This window comes from Panthera uncia, assembly GCF_023721935.1.
Source record: "Panthera uncia isolate 11264 chromosome D3 unlocalized genomic scaffold, Puncia_PCG_1.0 HiC_scaffold_8, whole genome shotgun sequence".
Taxonomy (NCBI): Eukaryota; Metazoa; Chordata; class Mammalia; order Carnivora; family Felidae; genus Panthera; species Panthera uncia.
Genome location: NW_026057586.1, coordinates 61607671 through 61630354, shown reverse-complemented (window position 1 = coordinate 61630354; position 22684 = coordinate 61607671). Strand labels below are relative to the sequence as shown.

At 38.7% G+C, this 22684-nt stretch overlaps 1 protein-coding gene across 7 annotated transcripts in view; it reads right to left on the bottom strand.

Moving 5' to 3' along the window:
* Nucleotides 1–22684, bottom strand: part of CEP192 (centrosomal protein 192) — a 132750-nt gene that overhangs the window by 109038 nt on the left and 1028 nt on the right. For all 7 annotated transcript variants that reach the window (XR_007455460.1, XM_049620481.1, XM_049620485.1 and 4 more), the window contains 5 exons: nt 16942–17109; nt 16095–16220; nt 8237–8412; nt 5004–5056; nt 1674–1794 (listed from right to left, as the gene is read on the bottom strand). Coding sequence is in view for 6 of the 7 variants with exons in the window: in XM_049620481.1 (XP_049476438.1) it covers nt 1674–1794; nt 5004–5056; nt 8237–8412; nt 16095–16220; nt 16942–17105 (640 nt within the window). In the remaining variant the exon portion in view is untranslated. The remainder of the gene's footprint in view (nt 1–1673; nt 1795–5003; nt 5057–8236; nt 8413–16094; nt 16221–16941; nt 17110–22684) is intronic.

Here is a 22684-nt window from a genome sequence, read left to right as displayed (position 1 = left end):
GAGCCTGTTTCCGATTCTGTGTCTCCCTCTCTCTCTGCCCCTCCCCCGTTCATGCTCTGTCTCTCTCTGTCCCAAAAATAAATTAAAAACGTTGAAAAAAAAAAAATTAAAAAAAAAAAAAAAAACAAAAAAACAGAACAGATGAACATAGGGGAAGAGGGGGGAAAAAAGAGTGGGGAGCAAACCATAAGAGACTCTTAACCATAGAGAACTAAGCGTTGATGGAGGGAGAGGAGAAGGGCTAGGGTGATGGGCATTAAGGAGGGTACTTGTTGGGATGAGCACTGGTGTTAGTGATGAACCACTAAATTCTATTCCTGAAACCAATATTACACTATAGGATAACTAACTAGAATTTAAATAAAAACTTGAAACAGAAGAAAAAGAAAAAATCAAAAATAAATAAATACATACATAAAAATCTAGCCTACTAAAACAAAGATCTATATAAATTCAATCTATGATTCCTTATTCACAATTCCATAATCCAAAATATCTAAAAATTGTGGCAGCAAAACCTGTCCTTAATTTATAATTTGTATTTATCCCAATCAGTTAGTTCATCAGCCTGACCTTCAAAGCCATGAATAATTTGGTCCCTTCCTACCTGTCTGAGTTTGTTCCCCAATTTAGCCTCCTACAAGTGCTGTAAACCTGCCACACAAAATCACAAGAGTTTGGCTAGTCTCCAAACATGGTCTAAAATGCCCCTACCTTAGGGCCTTTACAAGAAGCTATTCCAGCTTCCTGAAATATACTTCTCTTCCCAGATCCATGTTAGGCCTATCACAGGTCTTTTCAAGAAAGAGGAAAAACTGCATCACCCTTTTTAAAAAACTTTTTTTAATGTTTCTTTATTTTGAGACAGAGAATGAGTATGCATGCACGTGCACAAGGAAGGGACAGCAAGAGAGGGAGACAGAAAATCCAATGCAGGCTCTGTGCAAGTCAGACGTTCAACTGACTGAGCCACCCAAGCGCCCTGCATCCTTTTCTTTTTTTTTTTTTTTTTTGATTTTTTAATATTTATTTATTTTTGAGAGGGAGAGAGAGTGAGTGTGAACAGGGGTGCAGCAGAGAGAGAGGGAGACAGAATCCAAAGCAGGCTCCAGGCTCAGCTCTGTGAGCACAGAGCCCAAAGCAGGGCTCAAACTCACGAACTGTGAGATCATGACCTAAGCCAAAGTCAGATGCTCAACCGACTGAGCCACCCAGGCACCCCACCTACATCCCCTTTTAATAAGGCTTCACAGCTACCTTCCTCAATATCAGAACTAATTTGTTACCCTCCTACAATTCCCGTACAATTTGTACTGTTAACACACATCTGATGTAGTCAGAGGTTGGCTGTGCATCTGTTCTCACTTGGCAAAACTTTCAGAGAGCAGAGGCTAAATATTTCATTGTTCCCCCAGTTTCTTAACATAGTGCTTTATACTCTGGTCTCTAATGATAGTAAACTGAGGAATGAGGTAAATCATACCAGGATTCATAATAAATAAGTTTTGAAAAATCCCATCACTCAACAGAAGTGACCATTTGAGTATAGGTATGGAGGAGATAAAGAAGAAGGCAAAGAAACAAAAAGCTGGCAATGACTACTGAAACAAAGAAGTAGAAAGACATGGAGCAGCAAGGTAAGGACTAGGAAAACACAAGTCACTTTACAGTACCAGAAGAATCATCCAAGCTTGCCAGTGACATAAGTTTCTCATTTTCTAATAAACTAGTGTAGCTTAAGTCATTGTTTGGATTCCTGTCTTCAAATTTCTTTCCAGCATGAGGAACAACAATCTGTAAGAAATAAAATGCAAGTAAGAGAAGCAAACTCATTTCTTTGAAGACCACAGCACAAGGTTACAAAAAAGACCGCCAATGTGCTCACTCTGTGTAATTCACAATTTAGGTAATAAGGGCTAGCTGTTTTATTATGAATCAATAACTTTCTTCCTGCCCCCATGCCACCTTCCTTCCCTGGTCCACCCAATGAGACACTGTTAAAATTTAACGTCTTAAATTGTGTGAACGATGCTCGAGGACCTAATATTCTAGTCAGTATACAAATACCCAGATGAATTTGAACACAAGGCTTGCTTTGGATTCCACAGCTTACATTGGAACCACAGATTTTTCTGTTCCTCAACCCAAGAACCACATAACCCTAAGGGCACACAGCAGTTTGCTAAGGGCATTCAAAGTCCAGAATAAAAGTTGATGTTGCCTTCTAAGTATCAATTTTATTTCACAATCATATTAAATATGTATCAGACAATACCATCTTTAAAATTAGATTGCAAAATGCATAGCAATTTTTAAGATAAAAACTTGGCCTCTCTGTGCAATTGCATACTTGCAGAGAACAGTGCTGAATTATGCTCATATAAATCTAAAGATGTGGAATCTAAAAAAAACACAAATGAACAAACAAAAAACAGACTCAAACACAGGAACAAACTGGTGGTTCCTGGAGGGGAGAGAGTAGAAGGATGAGTGAAACAGTTGAGTAAGCAGTCCAAAATTCCACTTATAAAACAAATATGTCACAGAGATGACGAGTACCACAGAGAGAATACAGTCAATAATATTGTTATAACTTTGGATGGTGACAGAGGATAACTACACTTCTGGTGGGGAGCATTTATAGGCACAGAATTGTTGAACTGCTACGCTGTATACCTGAAACTAATATAACACTGTATATCAACCACACTTCAATTAAAAATAAAAAGGAGCTTATTCTCACCACTCCCTCCCCCGCACACACAAATCAAATGTATTAGTAGTTCCCTCTGGTCTACATTTTCTAATATATTTATTTTCCTCCTGCTCTCACTTCATCATCTCCTTTTTAGCAAGTATCTTATGTTTCTATACTTGTTTTGCTGCTTTCCAGTTTTATGGTCCTTCTCTTACCATCAATGATTTCTAATACTTTTAGGAAGTCAATTCTTCAACAATCCTAAAAATAATAAATTTCCTATCATAAAGAAAAGTTATAGGGGCACCTGAGTGGCTCAGTCAGTTAAGTGTCCAATTTTGGCTCAGCTCATGATCTCACAGTTCATGAGTTCAAGCCCCATGTCGGGCTCTGTGCTGAGACAGCCCAGAGCCTGGAGCCTGCTTCAGATTCTGTGTCTCTCGATCTCTCTCTCTCAAAAAATAAAGAAAGAAACATTAAAAAAAAAAAAAAAGAAAGAAAAGAAAAGTTATGGTCTCTCCCTTTAGAAACCATGTCTTCTAAATGTTCAGGAAATCATGCTTTCTGACTTAATTTCAATTTGACTACACCTGAACTTCCTCAAAAAAGCATCTCTCAAATTTGAAAGTTATTAGTAGTTATTTATATATAAGGAGCAAATATATAGAGCAGGGGTTGACAAACATTTTCCGTAAAGAGTCAGCTAGCAAAGTATTTCAGGTTTTATCAGCCTTACAGTCTCTATCACAACTTCTCAATTCAGCTGTTGTAGCACAAAGCAGCCCTAAATAATACAGAAACAAATGGGCATGGCTGTGTTCCAACAAACTACAGAAACAGGCAGATTGGATTTGGACAATAAGCCACAGATTGCCAACCCGTACATAGCACAGAGAAATAACTCTTTAGAACTTTTTGTTTATATTATATATTAAAAAAAAAAAAACTCATAAATATGAGACTCCAAACCCGAAATCCCTGCTAACCATTTATGTTGGACTTGGAACTGTTTCTCTGCTTAGTGCCCCTTCCTTTGAGGAGCGCATCTCTTTCTACATCACATGGACCTGGTGGGGTAGTCAGCCACACTCCACTCTGTGCATATATATAGACACTGAGGCATATGTACATACATATGTGTGTGTGCATGCACATGCACACACACACACACACACACACACACACACACATACACACACACACAGAAGTGGACATAAGTCCAGGCTCAACAGAGTGTTTTATTCCAATCTAACCCCTTGGCACAGTGATTTGCAAAAAGGAGAACATATGACCCAATTGATCTCATTAGAACTCGTCTTTTTCTTTTTTAATTCACCCTTAAAGAAAGATCATGGTCTTTTTTGATCATGAATGTTAAGAATGAAGCAGGGGGGTGGGGGTGGGGTGGAATCTGGGTGGCTCAGTTGGTTACGGATCCTAAGCGTCCAACTCTTGATTTTGGCTCAAGTCAAGATCTCACAGTTCATGAGTTTGAGCCCTACATCAGGCTCTGTGCTGACAGTGCAGAGCCTGCTTGGGATTCTCTCTCCCTCTCTCTGTCTCTCCCCTGCTTGTGCATGTGTGTGCGCTCTCTCTCTCTCTCTCTCTCTGTCTCTCAAAAATAAACTTGGGGCGCCTGTGTGGCTCAGTTGGTTGAGCATCCAACTTCAGCTCAGGTCATGATCTCGTGGTTCATGAGTTTGAGCCCTGCACTAGACTTGCTGCTATCAGTGCAGAGCCCGCTTTGGATCCTCTGTCCCTGTCTCTCTCTGCCCCTCCTGTGCTCTTGCTCATTTTAAAAAAAGTGAGGGGTGCCTGGGTGGCTCAGTTGGTTGACTGTCCAACTTCAGCTCAGGTCATAATCTCATGCTTCGTGAGTTTGAGCCCCACATTGGACTCACTGCTGGCAGTGTGGAACCCGCTTCGGATCCTCTGTCCCCCTCTCTCTGCCCATCCCTCCCACCCTCCTGCCTCAAAAATAAAACAAAATTTAAATGAATAAACTTGAGAGAGAGAGAGAGAGAGAGAGAGAGAGAGAGAGAGAGAAACCCTTACCTTCCCAGAGCCATCATTGCAGAGAGAGCCAGCAAGGAGTGAAGTAGAGCAGAGGTGAAATCCTGATAACACATGAGGCTCTGGACCAGCAATACTCAGTTCCTAGTTACTTGAAGGAGTAACATGGCTTTCTACTACTTACAAGTAAGAGACCTCTAATATCACTACTATTTAGCACTTACACATGTGAAATAGGAACTTTTACTCTCCCAGTAACACTCCAAAAATTGATAACATGGTAAACGATTACCTTGTTCTCCTTATTATTCGTCCATGATTGTAAACAAAAATCAATAGGCGAGTCTGTTGGAGAAAACAAAAATAACTGAGACCAAATTATTTTATCAACTAAATACCCAACAATTCCTAAACATAGCAAATTAATGAACTAAACATTTTTTTCCCTTTAAGGAGAATAGAGCACTTTTAAATGATGGTATAGGAACTTATCATTTGATCAGTTAAATTAAAACACTGTCAGGGTGGGGAAGTATAAAAAATTATACATATGCCAAAAAAAAACTTGAGCATGAATCTAATCAAGCCTTTTAAGCAAACTTTTGCTTTACAGAGGATACAGGAACAGAGAAACAAGAAAAATGACAGCATGACTAAGCATATGGAAAATCTACAGGGTGACTGATCTAGTCAACAGGCACTGACTAAAGAGACACAACAACAAATATACCACAACATAAGGTAATCTTCCTTGGACACCAATTCAAGCAAACCAACCTGGAAAATTAGCAAATGAATATAGACTAGAGTACTATATAATAAAAGAACTGTCAAGTCTGTTAGCAGTGTTAATAGCATTGTGGTTATATAAGAAAGTATCTGTATTTTTAGAGATGCACACTAAAATATGTAGGAAAAAAATGACATTTGGAATGTTAAAATATCAGGAAAAAAGGTAATAAAAAAACAGAAGAAATAAAGCAAGTATGAATAAATCTTATACTAGATTGTGGGATAAGTATAGGAGATTTTTTTAACAGAAATAAAATTTGCACACCATGAAATCACCTTTCTAAAGTGTACAATTCAGCAGTTTTTAGTATATTCACAAGGCTGTGCAACCATTAGCACTCTCTAATGCCATAATATTTTTACCATTCCAGAAACAAATACTGTACCAGTAGCACTCACTCCCCATTCTCCCCTTCCCTGGCCCTGGCAACCACTAATCAACTTTCTGTCTCTATCGATTTGTCTATTTGGTGTCTACAGATGTACCTGTGGATGAACAGAATCTCTTATAACATGTGGCCTTTTGTATCTGTCTTCCTTCACTTAGCCTAATGTTTTCAAAGTTCATCCATGTTACAGTACATATCAATACTTCACTGCTTTTTATGGCTCAATAACCCTTCACTATATGGACACACTATATTTTGTCTATCCATTCAGCAGTTGATGGAGATTTGAGGTGTTTCTACTTTTTGGCTACTGTCATTAATGCTGCTATGAACATTCATGTACAAGCTTTTGCGTGGACATGTTTTCATTTCTCTCAGGTATACACCTAGGACCGGAACTGCTGGCTTATACGGTAGTGCTATGTTTAATGTTTTAAAGAACTGTCAAACTACTTTCACAGCAACTGCACCATTTTACATACCTACCAGCAAAGGAGGAGAGTTTCAATTTCTCCATATCCTCACCAACACTTGCTGTTTCCAACTTTTTGATTATAGCTATTCTAGTAGGTGCATAGTAATTATCTTGTGGTTTTGATTTGCATTTACCTGATGACTAAGATGTTATGCATCTTTTCATGTGTTTATTGGCCATTTGTACAACTTCTTTAGACAAATGTCTATTGAAATCCTTTGCCCATTTTACAGTATGGGTTGTTTTTTTTTTAATTGAATTGTAAGACTTATTTATATATCCCTTATCATATATATGATTTGCAAACATTGTCTTCCATCCTTGTGTTGCCTTTTCACAGTCTTAATAAGTCTTTTGAGACACAAAAGGTTTCAATTTCAATGAAGTCCAATTTATTAATTTTCTCTTTTATTGCTTATGAGTATGAGTATGAGGAGTTAATATCATTCTCACTACATTCATAAATATTTGACACTTTTCATCAAGGGAAATACAAACATCTCAAGATTTTTAACATAAACAGGGGCATCTGGGAGGCTCAACTGGTTAAACATCTGACTTCGACTCAGGTCATGATCTCATGGTTCATGAGTTCAAGCCCTGTACCAGGCTCTCTGATGCCAGCATAGAGCCCACTTTGGATCCACTGTCTTCCTCTCTTTTCCCCTCTTCCCTACCCTCTCAAAAATAACAAAATAAACATTAAAAAAAAAGAATTTAACACAAACATAAAAATGCATTCATTCATCAATTGTAAAATATAGGCTCAAGCAAGGCCTTTGACGTACTGAACCATTTGGAGTTACATGTTATCTTAACTACATAAGCCTACAATACATAGTTTAAAATATCTAGCTTTAATTTCTCTGATGAAAGAGAACAAAGAGTACTTAAAAGCAATCTGAAAGCAGCAGTCTGTAAGTTATTTATTTTACAATCTTCCCCACATTTTTGTAGTTTCTTTCCCAGATTCAATTTGAAAACAATTGTTCAAATGACTCCAAAGTGTTAAACTTGGTTTTCTTAGAAATAATAATCTTTTCGGGGCGCCTGGGTGGCTCAGTCAGTTAAGCGTCCGGCTTTGGCTCAGGTCATGATCTCACAGTCCGTGGGTTCGAGCCCCGCGTCGGGCTCTGTGCTGACAGCGCAGAGCCTGGACCCTGCTTCAGATTCTGTGTCTCCCTCTCTCTCTGCCCCTTCCCTGCTCATGCTCTGCCTCTCTCTGTCTCAAAAATAAATAAAAACATTTAAAAAAATTAAAAAAAAAAAAAAGAAATAATAATCTTTTAGAATTTATAATTCACCAATGTATATAAAAATAAGTTTAGGAACAAAAATGACTACTGGTAAAAATATAAATTAATTGGAGCAGGGGCGCCTGGGTAGCTCAGTCGGTTAAGCGTCCGACTTTGGCTCAGGTCATGATTCGTGAGTTCGTGAGTTCGAGCCCCACGTCGGGCTCTGTGCTGACAGCTCAGAGCCTAGAGCCTGCTTCAGATTCTGTGTCCCTCTCTCTCTGCCCGTCCCCTGCTCACAGTCTGTCTCTCTCTGTCTCTCAATAATAAATAAATGTTAAAAAAAATTTTTTTTAATTAATTGGAGCAGGAAATGTGAAAAGTGTGTCTTGCACAAAGGGTGCTGCAACCATCTGACAGCATGATTTCCTAAGGAAAGGAGCTTTCAGCTTAATCAGCAACAATAATTAAGAGATTAAAAGACCTTTTCCTATAAAAATATTAATAGGTCAATGCCAAGCCATAAGTGTTTTCAGTTTCCGTATCACAGCTTAAGATAAATACCAAAGATAAGACAAATGAGAAAGGAAATTGAAATACATACGTTAAGAAGTAATTTCTAAATGTTCAGTACCTTGCACTTGTTCCAGTGGTGAAATCCTATCAAAATGATTTTGGCTCTGAAAGGATTCTGCAGTTTTAGCCTGCTCCTCTTCTGTTCTTGCTATATTTCTCTGCAAATCAGACTCTTCGAGAACAGCATCTGACAAATGCTGACTTTCTATATGGTTCTTTTTCTTAGAGATACAACTTTTTCATTAGGGAACAGAATGATGATGAAATGTTAGTTACCTTGGGTAAATCAATAAAATAGTCATTAATCAGTTATGTATTTAATCTCCCAAAATGAAAAAATGGATACAGTGAAAAGAAAAATTTCTAGGACCAGCCAGAAACTATTACTGGTTCCACTGTAGGTGCCCTGGGGACTGCACCACCATTTGGGGTCCAGAGATACACAATCTACCAAAATCAAATATAGCATCTTATTGCTATTCTGCCTTGCACGTTATAAAATGGGGGTGTTTTCTTTCTCAAATATCTCTGAATCTATCACATATAGAGAAAAACTCAGCTTTCTAAAAACAAGACAGACTTAATACTGATATATTTGCCAAAAAGCTGATTCTCTGAATTACTAAATGCTTTACATTACTTTTAGCCCCTGCCACTGGCTTGGTCCCCATCTTTGTATTTCTATTGTTTTATATATGGATGACAGTATTTTTCCTTAAAGGCAATTTTTTCCTCCCAATCTCCTACAAAACTTCTTGGGTCCGATGCAATTCACCACAGCCTTCCACCAGCAAGAGGAAGGGTAGCAATGAACTTTTTAGAAAAAGGCCTCTAAATGCAATAAATTCATCATCTGACAAACTGATATCTTAGGGTCAGGCTATAATCTGGCCAGGATGGATGAAATGAAGATAGTTCTTCTCTATTCCAAGTGCTAACCCCCTGTGCCTGACGCAACTCCCAACTCTAATTCACCTCCCAGGTGTTCCATCTCTTTATTGAGGCTGTAATACACAGAAAGCCATTACCATTAGTTCAATCCAAAAGTGCATTCATAAGTAGATAAAGGAAAGTTTTACCCCAAACAGGAGCTGAGTAAAAGAGAGGGTAGGGGTAGGTGAAAAGACTATAAATGGATACAAAGTTGTAAGATATAGAAGAGAGAAAAAGAGGTGGGGGTGCAGAGCAAAGGAATCCAACAGAATGAAAAGGCAATCTACTGAATGGAAGAAAATATCTGCAAATCATATCTGATAAGTGGTTAATATCCAAAATGTATAAAGAACTCATACAACTCAATAACAAAAAACAAACAACAGAAAAAAACCCACAAAACACAAAAAACAAAAAACAAAAACCCAAACAATACAATTAAAAAATGGTCATATCTGAAAAAGTATTTTCCAAAGAAGACACACAGATGACCAACAGGTACATGAAAAGATGTTTAACATCAACTAATCATCAGGGAAATGCAAATCAGAACCACAATGAGGTATCACCTAACACTTGTTATAGTAACTATTATTAAAAAAAAAAAAAAAAAAAAAAAAAAACAAGAAATAACAGGCATTGGTGCAGATGTACAGTGGTAGTAGGAATGTAAACTGGGAATGTAAGTTGGTGCACCCAATATGGAAAACAGTACAGAGGTTCTTCAAAAATTACAAATAGATCTACCGTATGATTCAGCAATCCCACTTTCAGGGTATTTATCCAAAGAAAACTAAAACACTAACTCAAAAAGATATATGGCATCCCCATGTTCAATGCAGCATTATATACAACAGCCAAGATGGAAACAACCTAAGTGTACATCAACACATGGGTGAATAAAGAAAAAGTGATAATATATACATAATGGAATATTGTTCAGCCATAAAAAAGGAAATCTTGCCATTTGTAACAACATGGATGGACTTTAACGGTGTTATGGTTATTAAGACACAGAAAGACAAATACCACATAATCTCATTTATATGCAGAAAATAAAAATGAAAACAGAAAACTAAGCTCATAGATACAGAGAACAGATTAATGTATCCCAGAGGTGGGGACTGGGGGTAGGAGAAATGGGTGAAGGGAGTCAAAAGGTATAAACTTCCAGATATAAAATAAGTCACGGAGATATAACATATAGCATGGTGATTATCAGTAATAATACTATATTGCATATCTGGAATTGTTAAGAGAGTAAATCTTAAAAGTCCTCATCACAAGAAAAAAATTTTCTGTAACTATGTAAGGTGATAGATATTAACTAGACTTATTGTGGTAATCGTTTCACAACACATACAAACATCTAATCATTACATTGTACACCTAATATAATGTTATGTGTCAATTATATTTCAAATAAATAAAATGAGCATATGAAAGAGAAAAAAGACAATAAAGATCTCTATGTGACTTTTTAAAAATAAAAAAAGGTGGGGGCACCTGGGAGGCTCAGTTGGTTAAGCATCTGACCTCGGCTCAGGTCATGATCTCACAGTTGGTGAGTTCAAGCCCCACATCAGGCTCTCTGCTGTCAGCATAGAGCCCACTTCAGATCTTCTGTCCCCCTATCTCTCTTCCCCTCCCTCGCTCACGCTCTCATTTTCCCAAGAATTAAAAAAAAATTAAAAATAGAAAGGTGGTAGGGAAGGCAAGTTGGTTACATGAAATAAATAAAAAAGAAGTCATGACATTCAGATTCATTTCATATTTTAAAGGCCCCCACTCTAAGAAGAGCATACACACTTGGCCCTTAAACAAGATAATGGTTAGGGGCACCAACTTCCTGCACAGTTGAAAATCTGTGTCTAACTTTTGCCTCCCCCAAAACTTAACTACTTACTATTGTTGATGTAGAAAAAACATACACAGTCAATTAACACATACTTTGTATATGTATTATATATTGTATTCTTATAATAAAGCTAGAGAAAAAAATGTTATTTAGAAAATTATAAGGAAGAGAAAATACACGTATAGTACTATATTTATAAAAAATAATCTGCATATAAGTAGACCCATGCAGTTCAAGGGTCAACTGTAGTGTGACCGTTAGAACTTTATAACAGAGCCAGTTACCCACCTCCCCCCAAATCTACTTCCTCAAAACTAATGGGCTATCACTTGCCCATTAAAATTCTTCAAATTAAGTCAAATAAGTTTCAAGTAAAAGTGGCAAGAGTAACTTCTAGGAGTGCATGAAAACGACAGTAAGAACATCTATAAAAGTAAAGCAATCTGAATGAGAGCCACCAGTCTTAGCCCAAGCTTACGTCAGATTCTCGAATCTGAAAAGCAGATGGGGTACGCAGGAGAAAGAAAGCTGTGGTCCAGAACAAGAACAAAAGGGCCCAGAAGCAGAAAACAAATCTGCCAGGAAGAGCTGCAGAAATGTTTCCTGACTACAGGAGGAAGGAGGAAGGAGGGCAGGAGGGAGTCTGGAGGGAGGGGTTGACTGAAAGTCTACCAGATGCCTGTGCTGGGCAGTTTTCCACTCCTGCTCCCCAACCAAACAAAACAACAGTGTCAACATGACACCACACACCTAGGATGGCACTTCTCCACACAAGGCATATGAAACGCCTGTGCAGAATGAAACTATAGTGGTGACAGCAGTGTTAAACACCTGGCATAAACGGACGACTCACCTGAGTCTTTGGGGCCTGCTCACCCCAAAGTGAAGCCAGCCAGGAGCACTGCCTAGCTTGCACGAAGACCTAACGGAAATGAGACCTGGATACCCACTAGCCCATACTAGCAATCAAGAAGGCAGCCATAAATCAGATTCAGGAGAAGGAGCAGCTTGAGAGATAAAAATAAAGATGAACAAACTAAACAACCTCAGAGACAAGGAATAATTTATAGAACTTTGAAAAATCCCAATTAGTATTCTCAGAAAATGTTCAAGTAGCCATTACATCCACAAAAAGGAGTTATAAAAAATGGAAGACTAGGGCACCTCGGTGGCTCAGCGGGCAAAGCGTCTGACTCTGGATTTCCACTCAGGTCATGATCTCATGGCTTGTTGGTTCAAGCCCCATGTTGGACTCTTCACTGGCAGCGCGAGGCCTGCTTGGGAATCTCTCTCTGCCCCTCTCCTGCTCTCTCTCTCTCACTCTCTCTCAAAATAAATAAATAAACTTAAAGGGGGGTGGGGGGGGAAGACCAGAAAAAAGAGCTCTCAAAATTATGACTGCCAAATGATTTAATTGAAGGGTTGGAAAAAAACTGGGAACTTATCTAGAACATTGTTTGCACTGAGACAAACAAAAACAAACAAAGGAAAAAATAATGGAAATAGATCAACCCAGGCAATCCAAACAGTAAAAAAGAAAGAAACATAGAAAATTACCAAAGTAATAATTATCTAGAACTAAAGCACACAAATTTCTGGACGATGCCAATTAGAATTTGGTGGGGGGAGGGGGGGGGATGAGTACAAAAATCACCCACCACAGACTGAGAGAGGATTCTAGGAGTTTCCAGAAAGAAAAAAGTTCAGACACCAAAGGTCAAGGATCAAAATGACATCAGGCTTCTCATACTATGTAGCTATGCCTTCAAAATATTCTGAAAAGTTATTTTCATCTTTAAATCTTATCCTCAGGTAAAATATTCATTAATTCCAAAGTTAGAATAAAGATATTTTTAAGACATAAATTCCACCCTCCCCCAGAAGGAGGCACAGAAGCCATCCTTCACATGGGTGAAATGCATAGCTCTGCAGCCTGTGGAGCACCATCACAGCAGACATAGAAGTCTGGCTCTCAGACAACAACCCAGATCTTCAGACTACTCAATGGAGGCAAGGAATAGCCCCAAAGCACTCACCTCCACCCATCGAAAGTCTAGAATGAGGCCAGTACACTGTACCTAGAACTCCATCTCACCAGGTCTCCTATCTTCCATTAACAGGGATCAACAAGACCACTTCCCAGATCTCCTGGCCCACATCAAAGAATCAAGAGGCTACTACTGATACTCTCCTCCCTTCTCCTCATATCCACTATCTCATCACCAACATCAGTTCAGTGGGGCTAACTTCATTCAAAGATCCACAAGCACATTCTCCCCCACCAATCCTCCCCAACAAACCCTTCTACTGTACCTTCAAGGTACAGTGCTGGATCAGCCAAATCTTGTTATTTCTGAACTCCTCCTGTGAACACCCCTTTCACCTCACGCTTTAGGGAAAACCTGGATGTCCTGTGAGGACACTGCCTGCCCTAAACACTGGCAAATGAGAACTGTCATCTCTCCCACAGCCTTGGAATCACTGGGTGTAGAGATGGAATGTGTGTCTCCATCAACATGTCCTCTCGGTACAACTTCCAGATCACCTTTGCTGAAGTCTCTAGGCCTGGAGTCCTACAACCCCTCATGTCATCTGCCTTAGGACCTCAACTCTATAATGTTCTGACACAACCCAAGCCCCCAATTCATTCATACCACCACATCTCACACTCCCTCACCCTTCTGCTATCCTTTCCTCTTCCTTAACCTAAATCTCATAACCAATCATCACACATCCTCAACTTCCTTATCCTTCACTGCTTTCATCAAACTACAAGCCTAGTCAAACCCAACTCTCCCCTCACACTTTGCCAGCATCCCTGCAGCTGAATGTGGTTGGGGAAAACACCACAATCACATTAAATTCATTACCATGACCCTGGTGGGACTCCTGATGCTGTCTGACAATCCCACTATTTCCCTCTCTGTTCACACTCCCACACTCCCGTGACCGTTTACATCTCTCTACTCCTCCTCCTCTACCCTATGTTGATGACCATGCCTCCTCCTGCACTAAGAGACCCCAAGCACCGAAAAGACAACATTCAAATTCCTACCACCACATGTACCCACACATACTGCTTTCCCACCTGTAATACAGAGGAACTATCCACGGTCCTACCTCTCTCGTCATTTCCTCCATGGCATGTTAGATCCCGTCCACTCTTATTTATGTAAAGGCATTGCTCTGGTAATTCTCTTTTCTTTTTATATAATCAGACTTTCCTTTTCCAGATCATTCCTATCTCCATGTAAACTTGCAATAACTTCTCCCACCATAAAAAAGAAAAGATAAATAACTTCTCTTGACCTACTATACTCACCAGCTATCACAGCCCTGCATTTTGGCTGACTTTTGCAGCAAAACATACCATCTCCAAAACTAACCTCTGACACTAGTGTGCCTCCTCCTGTTTCCACCGAAGCCACCTGACAGGGCTACCTACGACCTAACCTATGCTAATTCCAATGGTCATTTCTTAGTCCTCAGTTTTTTGGACACAATTGGACCCCTCTCGCTTCTTTCACATATGTTCTTTATGTGACTTCTGAGATACTGCTTTCTTCCTACCTCAGGCCAGTAATTATTAGTCTTCATGTCTATTCCTCCTCTCTCCACCTTAACGTTGAAGTGCCCCAACATGAGGCCCTGGTGCTCTTCTCTTCATCTACCTCACCCCCTTGATAATCCAACCTCCTAAGTGGTCTTCCTGCTTCCAGACTTGCGTCCAAACAGTGTATTCACCCCACAGTAGCCAGAGTGAACCTTTTAAAACAAAACCCTCTAAAGGTTTCCATCTCTCTCAAAACCCTTGCTCACCCCACAGCTGCTTCCTTCCTGCTGACTGAACCTAGGTATGCTCCTAGCTTAGGGCCTTTACACTGATGCAGCCTCCACCTGAAATCCTCTTCCTCCTGATGTCTACATGACCAATTACCCCCTTCAAGTCTCTGCTCATATCTTACACCTCCTCAATGAGACCGCCACTGATTACTCCCTTTCAGCCTACCCAATTACACTCCTTATCATGTTCTACTTTTTTCTAGTACTTTTCCCTTCAAATATACTATAAAACCGTATATTTTAATGTCTTTTTGTTTAATGTCAGTTTTGTTCACTGGTATTTCCTAAGTACTTAGAGAAGTACCTGACACACAGTAGGCACTTGGTCAAAAATACACATGGAATGAATAAGTATACAAAGAGTTAACATTTTTAATATATAGAAAGCACTTATATCCAAATGTTACCAAGAGGCAATTCACAACAAAAATATAAGTAATGAATAAACATTAAAGTATGTTCAATTCCATAAATACTCCATTATGAATTCAAACACAGCAAACTTTAAGAATGCCTGTAATACCACCATCAAGAGATAACTACCATTTACATTTTGGTTTATAGCCTTCCAGATTTTCTTCTATGCATTTATGCATGTGTACAAATTTTTTTACTTCTAAAATCAAGGATTAAAAATAATACCACCAAATGTTGGAGAGGGCTCAGAGAAGTAGGCATTCTCATGTACATCTTTTAGTGGGAGTATAAAGTGGTACAAATCTTCTAAAGAGCAATGTGGTGATTTGTAACGGTCTTTAAATTAAATATTAACTCAGCAATTTCAATCCTAGGAATTTATCTGAATAAAATAACCTACTAGATGTGCAAATGTATAAATAAAATTCAGTAAATTTATAATAGCAAAATCTCAATAATCTAAATGCCTCACATGGTGCAGCCATTAACATGACATATACATACATTAATTATAATTGAAACAAGAGCATATTAATTTTTAAAAGTTAAAAATAGTATGTACAGTTTAATCCTGTATGTGTGAAACAATTTAATATACATATGTATAGGTGCACAGAAAACAGTCTAGTTAGTAAGATTATAGACTTATTGTCTTCCTTATAATTCTGTATTTTCTACTTTTTTTAATGAGCATATATTACTTTTGGAATGAGAAAAGTTGTTTGGAAAGACTAAAAATGTTTGTGATTAAAATTATACAAAGAAAACTCTTAAAGACTTACTCAGAGACAGAGCACACTTTCATTTTACACAGAATGAGACCTGCTTTTAGGACGGAAAAAACAAAATGAAGGTATGAACTTACTCATCATCCTGGAAGCTAAGGTGTAACTTCTCTCTTGATTCAGCTTCACTCTGGCTACTGGGAGATGACTCCGATGGAACTGAAAACCTCCTTTCTGCTAAATAAGATGCCTGGATATCAGAACACCTATATGCACACAAAATGTTTTTGTTAATAATTAAATTATGCACATTTAAAATTCACCATGACATAGGGCTATATGACTATAACCAACTGAGGGGGGATGAAAACAAATAGGGCCTCTGGTGTTCAAAATCATCATCTCATATAAAAAGCTCTGAATATCTGTGCATCAACAATGAGGTCTGTCTGTACTAAACAAAAGAGTCACCGAAATCTTAAAGCTTAAAGTTTTTAGAGAGTTAACTCAACCCCTTCATTCCAAAGGTAAAGACAATGCTTCTTTCCAAATGTTTAAGGAAAGTAGTTAAGATATTTAAGTATGGGCAAACTTTACACATCCTATAAGATGGATGAACTGTACACAGCACATATGGAGATACAACTCAAATTACCAGCTACCAGTAAGGCTGAACTAATATAAACCCAAAACACTATGAACAGAAAAATGGATTAGTAGACCAAAAGGTCCCTGGTGCTCAGTTCTAAATCCACCCATCCACTAGTGATGAACACAATGGTCTAGGGAAACATACAATAAATTTTTTATAACAATTATATATATATGAATATATATAATAGATATAAACACATGTGATATATTTATGTATATATAGTATACATAAAGCAAAAGCTCAAGCATGGCTGAGACATTTTTACAGAAGTATCAATGTATTACAGGCATTTTAAACCTTAACAAAAAATCGTCTTTTCAAACAATTCTTACCTGTTATCAGTCATGGATCTATTTCTAGCAAGTGTTGAAACAGCAACAGGTAAGCCAAGATTTGAAGAAAGAGTGACATTTTCCAAAATCTCACTATTACCAAGTAATGAATTGGTTAAAAAGCTTGGAAAGGACTCTTCAGCTATACCTCGAAAATCTTCCATCTCACTGCAATAATAAAAGATTTTTATAAATCAAATACTACTATAAAACTTTTTGAAATGACTAAAAGTCTCATAAATCTTAGAAAACTGATAAATCTTAAGGGAAAAAATCATTTGTTTGGAACACCACGAAGAGATATGATTAGCAAGCATTTGGAGGTAAAGTAATTCTCAGAGTACTTTGCTACTTCCTAGCTGAGACTATAAATGTCAAACTATCTTTTTATAATTAACATAGTAACAAAATACAACACAGCTTAATTTATTCATATTTGCTATAACAAGGAGTATCAATTGCCACACTTATTTAGTAAAGAAGCAAAGAAGACACACCCTGCAGGAGTATACAGATGATTTCAGGAGTACTTACATGTCTACTGGTTAAGTATCGATTCTAACATGGAACAGAAAAAAATTGAACCAGAAAAATCTAGCCCCTGATTTCAGAGATTATTATCAAGGATGAGGAAATGTTAGTTTAAAAAGGGAGTCCATTCAAATAAAAATATGTTAAATAAAGTATACCTCGCACATGGACAAGGCAAAAATGGTGAAAGTGGTCTACAAAGGACTAACTCGAAAACACTAGCACAGAATCTGTACTACTGAGAGCCTTCAACCAACATTGGCCACTGGTTCTACTTGACCCTGATCACAGTACTCAGGAGATTTAATCTCAAAAATGGTTCAGAGTATTTATCATGTAAGGGGTGCAGGAATTCAGTAAAAAATTAAATCAGGAAAGCCTCAATAAACAAGAGTACTAGCCCTATACCTTGAAGAATTAGCAGAACTTTTATAGGCAAAGTATGAGATGAGGGGGCTTTTAAAGATGACAAACAATAGCAATGGGTAAAGAGAATTAAGATTTATTGCATACCTACTACCTTAACTCATTTATCCCATTTTATGAATGAAGAAAACACAATGAGTCTAAATTAGCTAAATTTACCCAAGGTTGCACAATTAGTAAAATTCAAACCCAGGTCTGACTCCAAATTCCACTCTAAGTGTATGTTGGCAATAGCCAAGTGCTCCAATGTGTTTTGGGAATGGGTGTACAAAAGAACATGGTGAATGAAACCATGGAGTCAGACTCTGAAAGCCTTAAATGGTGTATTAGGAAGTATGGTATGTATTCTGCAGCCCAGGGAAGGACTGATCCTGGCAGCCTATGGCAGAGGAAGGCAGAGGGCTTAATGCCTGGAAGGATATTCAAAGAGCTACCACAACTGGTGAGATAGAAGATAACGATGGACTGTGCTGGGGCCAATGACAAACACATTAAAGTATAGCTTTTAGGTGATATGGGCTAACTTAACTACTCTATAAAGTAGAAAACATTCATAACTCATTAGAGAGGTATAAAATTTATCTGACTGTGAAATATCCATGCTCCTGTTGGAAGCTCACCTCTCCACCACCTGCACTTGATCCCACCCCTATCACCAATGCAGCGACAACCACTCGAGCAACTGGCCCGCCTCCTAAACATCATCAAATATTCTGTTGATTCCCACCAGCATGCTGTTAGATCCCCATCTTTTAAAAAACCTCCTCCTAAACATCATCAAATATTCTCTGTCAGTTCCCACCAGCATGTTAGTTCCCCATCTTTTAAAAAAGCTTTCCCCTACCTCATACCTGACTGTCCCCCTGCAGCTGCCACCACTTGCATCTGCACTCCCTTTACCACATACTCCTCCAAAAGGAATCATTACTGGCATCCGATTTCACCCTTGCCATTTCCTAAACCCGCTGCAAACTGGCTCACCCCATCAAAACGCTTGTCAACATCACCACCGAGCTCCAATAATCCCATGGTCAATTTTCAGTCCCGTCTTCTTTGACCTACCAATATGGGATTGTACTCCTTCCTCATAGAAATACTTTCTTCACTGGCTTCCAAGACATAGCTGTCTGGGCTCTCCAACCTAACCAGCTGCTTTTCCTTCTCCTTGGCTGATTCCTCCTTATCTCCTGGACTTCCACACAGTGAAGTCTCCAGGGCTTGCTCCTAGATATCTTCCACCTACCCAACCTCTCTGGGTGATTGCCCTCAGTTTCAAAGTTTTAAATACAATATGAAATTTATATCTCCAGCCGGGCCTCTCCCCTGAACCTCAGATACGCAACTACCTACTGTCTAGTCTTAAAGGCACCTACATCTGAATCTTGATTCCATCTCATTGCAGCCCCCTCAAGAAGGCCTGCTCTGAGGCTTCCCCAGAAAGAAAATTACAACTCCATTCTCCTGTTGCTCAAATCAGAAATCTTAGGGATTACTAACCACTGCCCCCAACACACACACACACACACACACACACACACACACACACCCCACCTTAAATGCAATCCCTAAGCAAAAATCCCTAACCAGAACCTATCATTTCTCACTACTCCCACTGCCACCACCTTGGTCAGGCCACCACCACCTCCTGCCCAGATAATACAAAAGCCTTCCAACTATCTCCACACCTCCACTCTTCCTCCCCTGGTCTATTCCCCACACACTAAAATTATCCATATAAAATAAGTCAAATTCTGTTACTCCTTAACTCAAACCCTCCACTGGTTTCCCAACTCATTCAGACTAAAAATCAATATTTATAATGGCTAACAAGGGGCTGAATAATCTTATCTCATCTCCTACCACTCTTCTCCCTTGCTCACTCCATCCTCACCATCCTAACCTTCCTGCTGTCCCAACAATTCACCAGGGCTCCAGCCTCAGGGCCTGTGCCCTGGCTCTAACCTCCACCCAGCACAATGAAACCCTAGATGGCCTCACATTTTGCTCCTTTACTTCTTTCAAGTCTTTGGGTAAAAGTCCACTTACCTTACCTGGTCTTCCTCACCAATCTTCCTCATCAATGCCAATTGTCTTGCCCTCCTTTCTTTTTTCTGTGGTGCTGACCACCATCCAGCATGCTATATAATTTACCTGTTTAACTGTTTTTTCTCCGTATTAGAATGTAAGCTCCATGAGGGCAAGGACTTGGCCTACTTTACCACTGAATTTCTATCTAAAGCAGTGCCTTGCCTAGAGTAGATCCTGAATAAAGTTGTTGAATGAACGAATGTCTTCATACTATGTCAATTCATAGCAAATTTATCGCCAACTATTATATAAGCACCATTCTCACAGATCATGCCCGAGTATTCTCCTTTCTTCAGTATTTCTATTTTCTTTTCTTGATTTCTATACACATGTGCAAAACCATCCCATATTAGTACTTTCTGCCACCACCTTCTCACCTCCTCTTCACAGCCAAGTGTCTTAGAAGAATCCAAATTACAACTTCTGTATGTCACTTGACATCTTTCTCTGTTTCTTACATGGTAGGGATACCCAGGATTCCGATCTCAGAGCTTAGGTTATGCAATGTACATCTTAGACCCTTAGGTAGGGAACTCAAACTCAAATGCTTTTAGGCACAAATACTATCAGACAATAGGACTCCAAGTGGAGGTCAACTAGAAGTTACAGACCCCACTTGAACACATTTCAATTCGGTAAGAAACACCGCTGCCAAATAAAACACATCCACTGGTGGAGCCCATTCCTGAGGGCAAAACAGGTCTATATCTTTCTACATGTTTCTATGTCTGCTATCACCACTCTCCTCTACTGAAAAGGCTCCCAACCAGTCTCCACACTTCTATTCTTACCACCCTACAGCTAAGTCTCCACATGGCAACCAAAGGGACCATTAAATACAAACCAGGTACCACACCCCTATCGAAATTTTCAGGGAGCCACCCCACCCTCCAGTCCTGAGGCTCACTCACCACATACTGGTGTCTCTGTTGCTATAACACCCAAGCTCATCCCTGCCTTGGGGCCTAGAATACTCCACTAGATCTTTGCACAAGCTAGCTCCTTCCTAACATTCACCTTAATTTAAATGTCCCATTGTAAGAGAAGTGATCCCTCATCATTAATCAAGTGTAGCCCCACAGTCTCTCACAACTGTTTTAACTTCTTCCAGCACTCATCACTATTTTTGTATTTTTCTTCCCCCACTAAAAATATTTTTCCCTGAGAGCATGAACCTTGCCTATCCGTCCATCACTCTTACCTAACACCTATAATAATGCCTAGCACATATTTATGAATGAATGACTGATAACATCTTTGATTTTAGGATATCAGTTTCTTAGGGACACGTCAATCTCATTCACCCATATATACTCAGTAACTTATACAGAGTTAGGAATATGAACTGGAACAAAAAATGAGTTGAAAGAAATAATCTATACCCCCTAGCTATCTAGCTGACATACAGTGTCTACTCTATTACCAGATAATGCACCAACTACTTTATATACATTTCTCTAATCCCTGCATCAAATCTGCAACATAGTCATTATTCCTACTACTGAAAAAACTGAAGCCAAGAAAGGGAATTATGAGAATTTTCCAGGCCACAAAGCACAAGTAGGATCAGAGGATTCACAGCCAGGCAAGTCTGCCCCAGAGTAATCTTTTCCTCTGCACTAATGCCATCTTCCTCATTTTGAAATCACCTTCAGCCCAGACCTCTCTATCCTGAGCTCTAAACTCCTATTTCCAAATAGCTCTTTGACATCTACTTTACCCCTAACTGGCTCTTAAGTGCTGCAAAGTTAACAAATATAAAACCAAACTCATTACCTTTCCTCCACCCACTCTTCCTATTATCTTTAATTTTACCTATATTATCCCTATTCTTGTTCTCTCAATTAGTTATAAAACTCCAATGCTTCTAACTCCAAATAGATTTCTAACTCCAAATAGATCTCTGGAGCTAAGATCCACTTCTATATTCCCAACATCTGCCACCTATCATCTTTTAATCTAAACTATTGCACAAGACTTCCAAGTAGCCTTCCCACATCCAACCTTGTAATCACTGTTATTCATTCATTTACACATATGTAAACCACATTAAAATATATACCAAATTCTTTGAGGATTTATCCTTATTTAGAGTCAAATCCAACAAAATTCAGATACTAAGCAAAGATCATTCATGCAACAATCATTATCAAATGCAAACAATGAAACACCCTCTACTTATCACTGGGAATGCAAAAATGAAGCTGCTCCCCTCAGGGAGCTGACAGTTCCTATCAATTATGATCAACTATGATCCCTATTAATTATGACAGTGTTAAGTGCTGGGATACAGCTTTGCTATGGGAGCAGTGGTAATACAAGCCAGGGGAAGATTCCTTGAGATGTAATCTAATATCTAGTCTCTCGTTTCCAGAAAGGATTACACCTGTTCTAAACCATCCATGGATATACTACACACCTAAATTTTCCCAGAAGGAAAAATTCCCTAAATTCCCTCTATATTGCATTACCCACCCCTCTTCCATCACCTAAAAGTGAACACAACATAACATTACTTTTCCTTTTACTATATCTTAACTATGTAGCTATCTTTGGGATTTCTCTTGCTATTTCCTTAAAGCAGGAATTTCACATTTGAGTATCACATTTCAGTTTACTAATATTTAATGGCTTTAATTACATTTCTGGGTACATAAAAATTCATTTACGTAAATCATTAATTGGAAGTCTACACGTA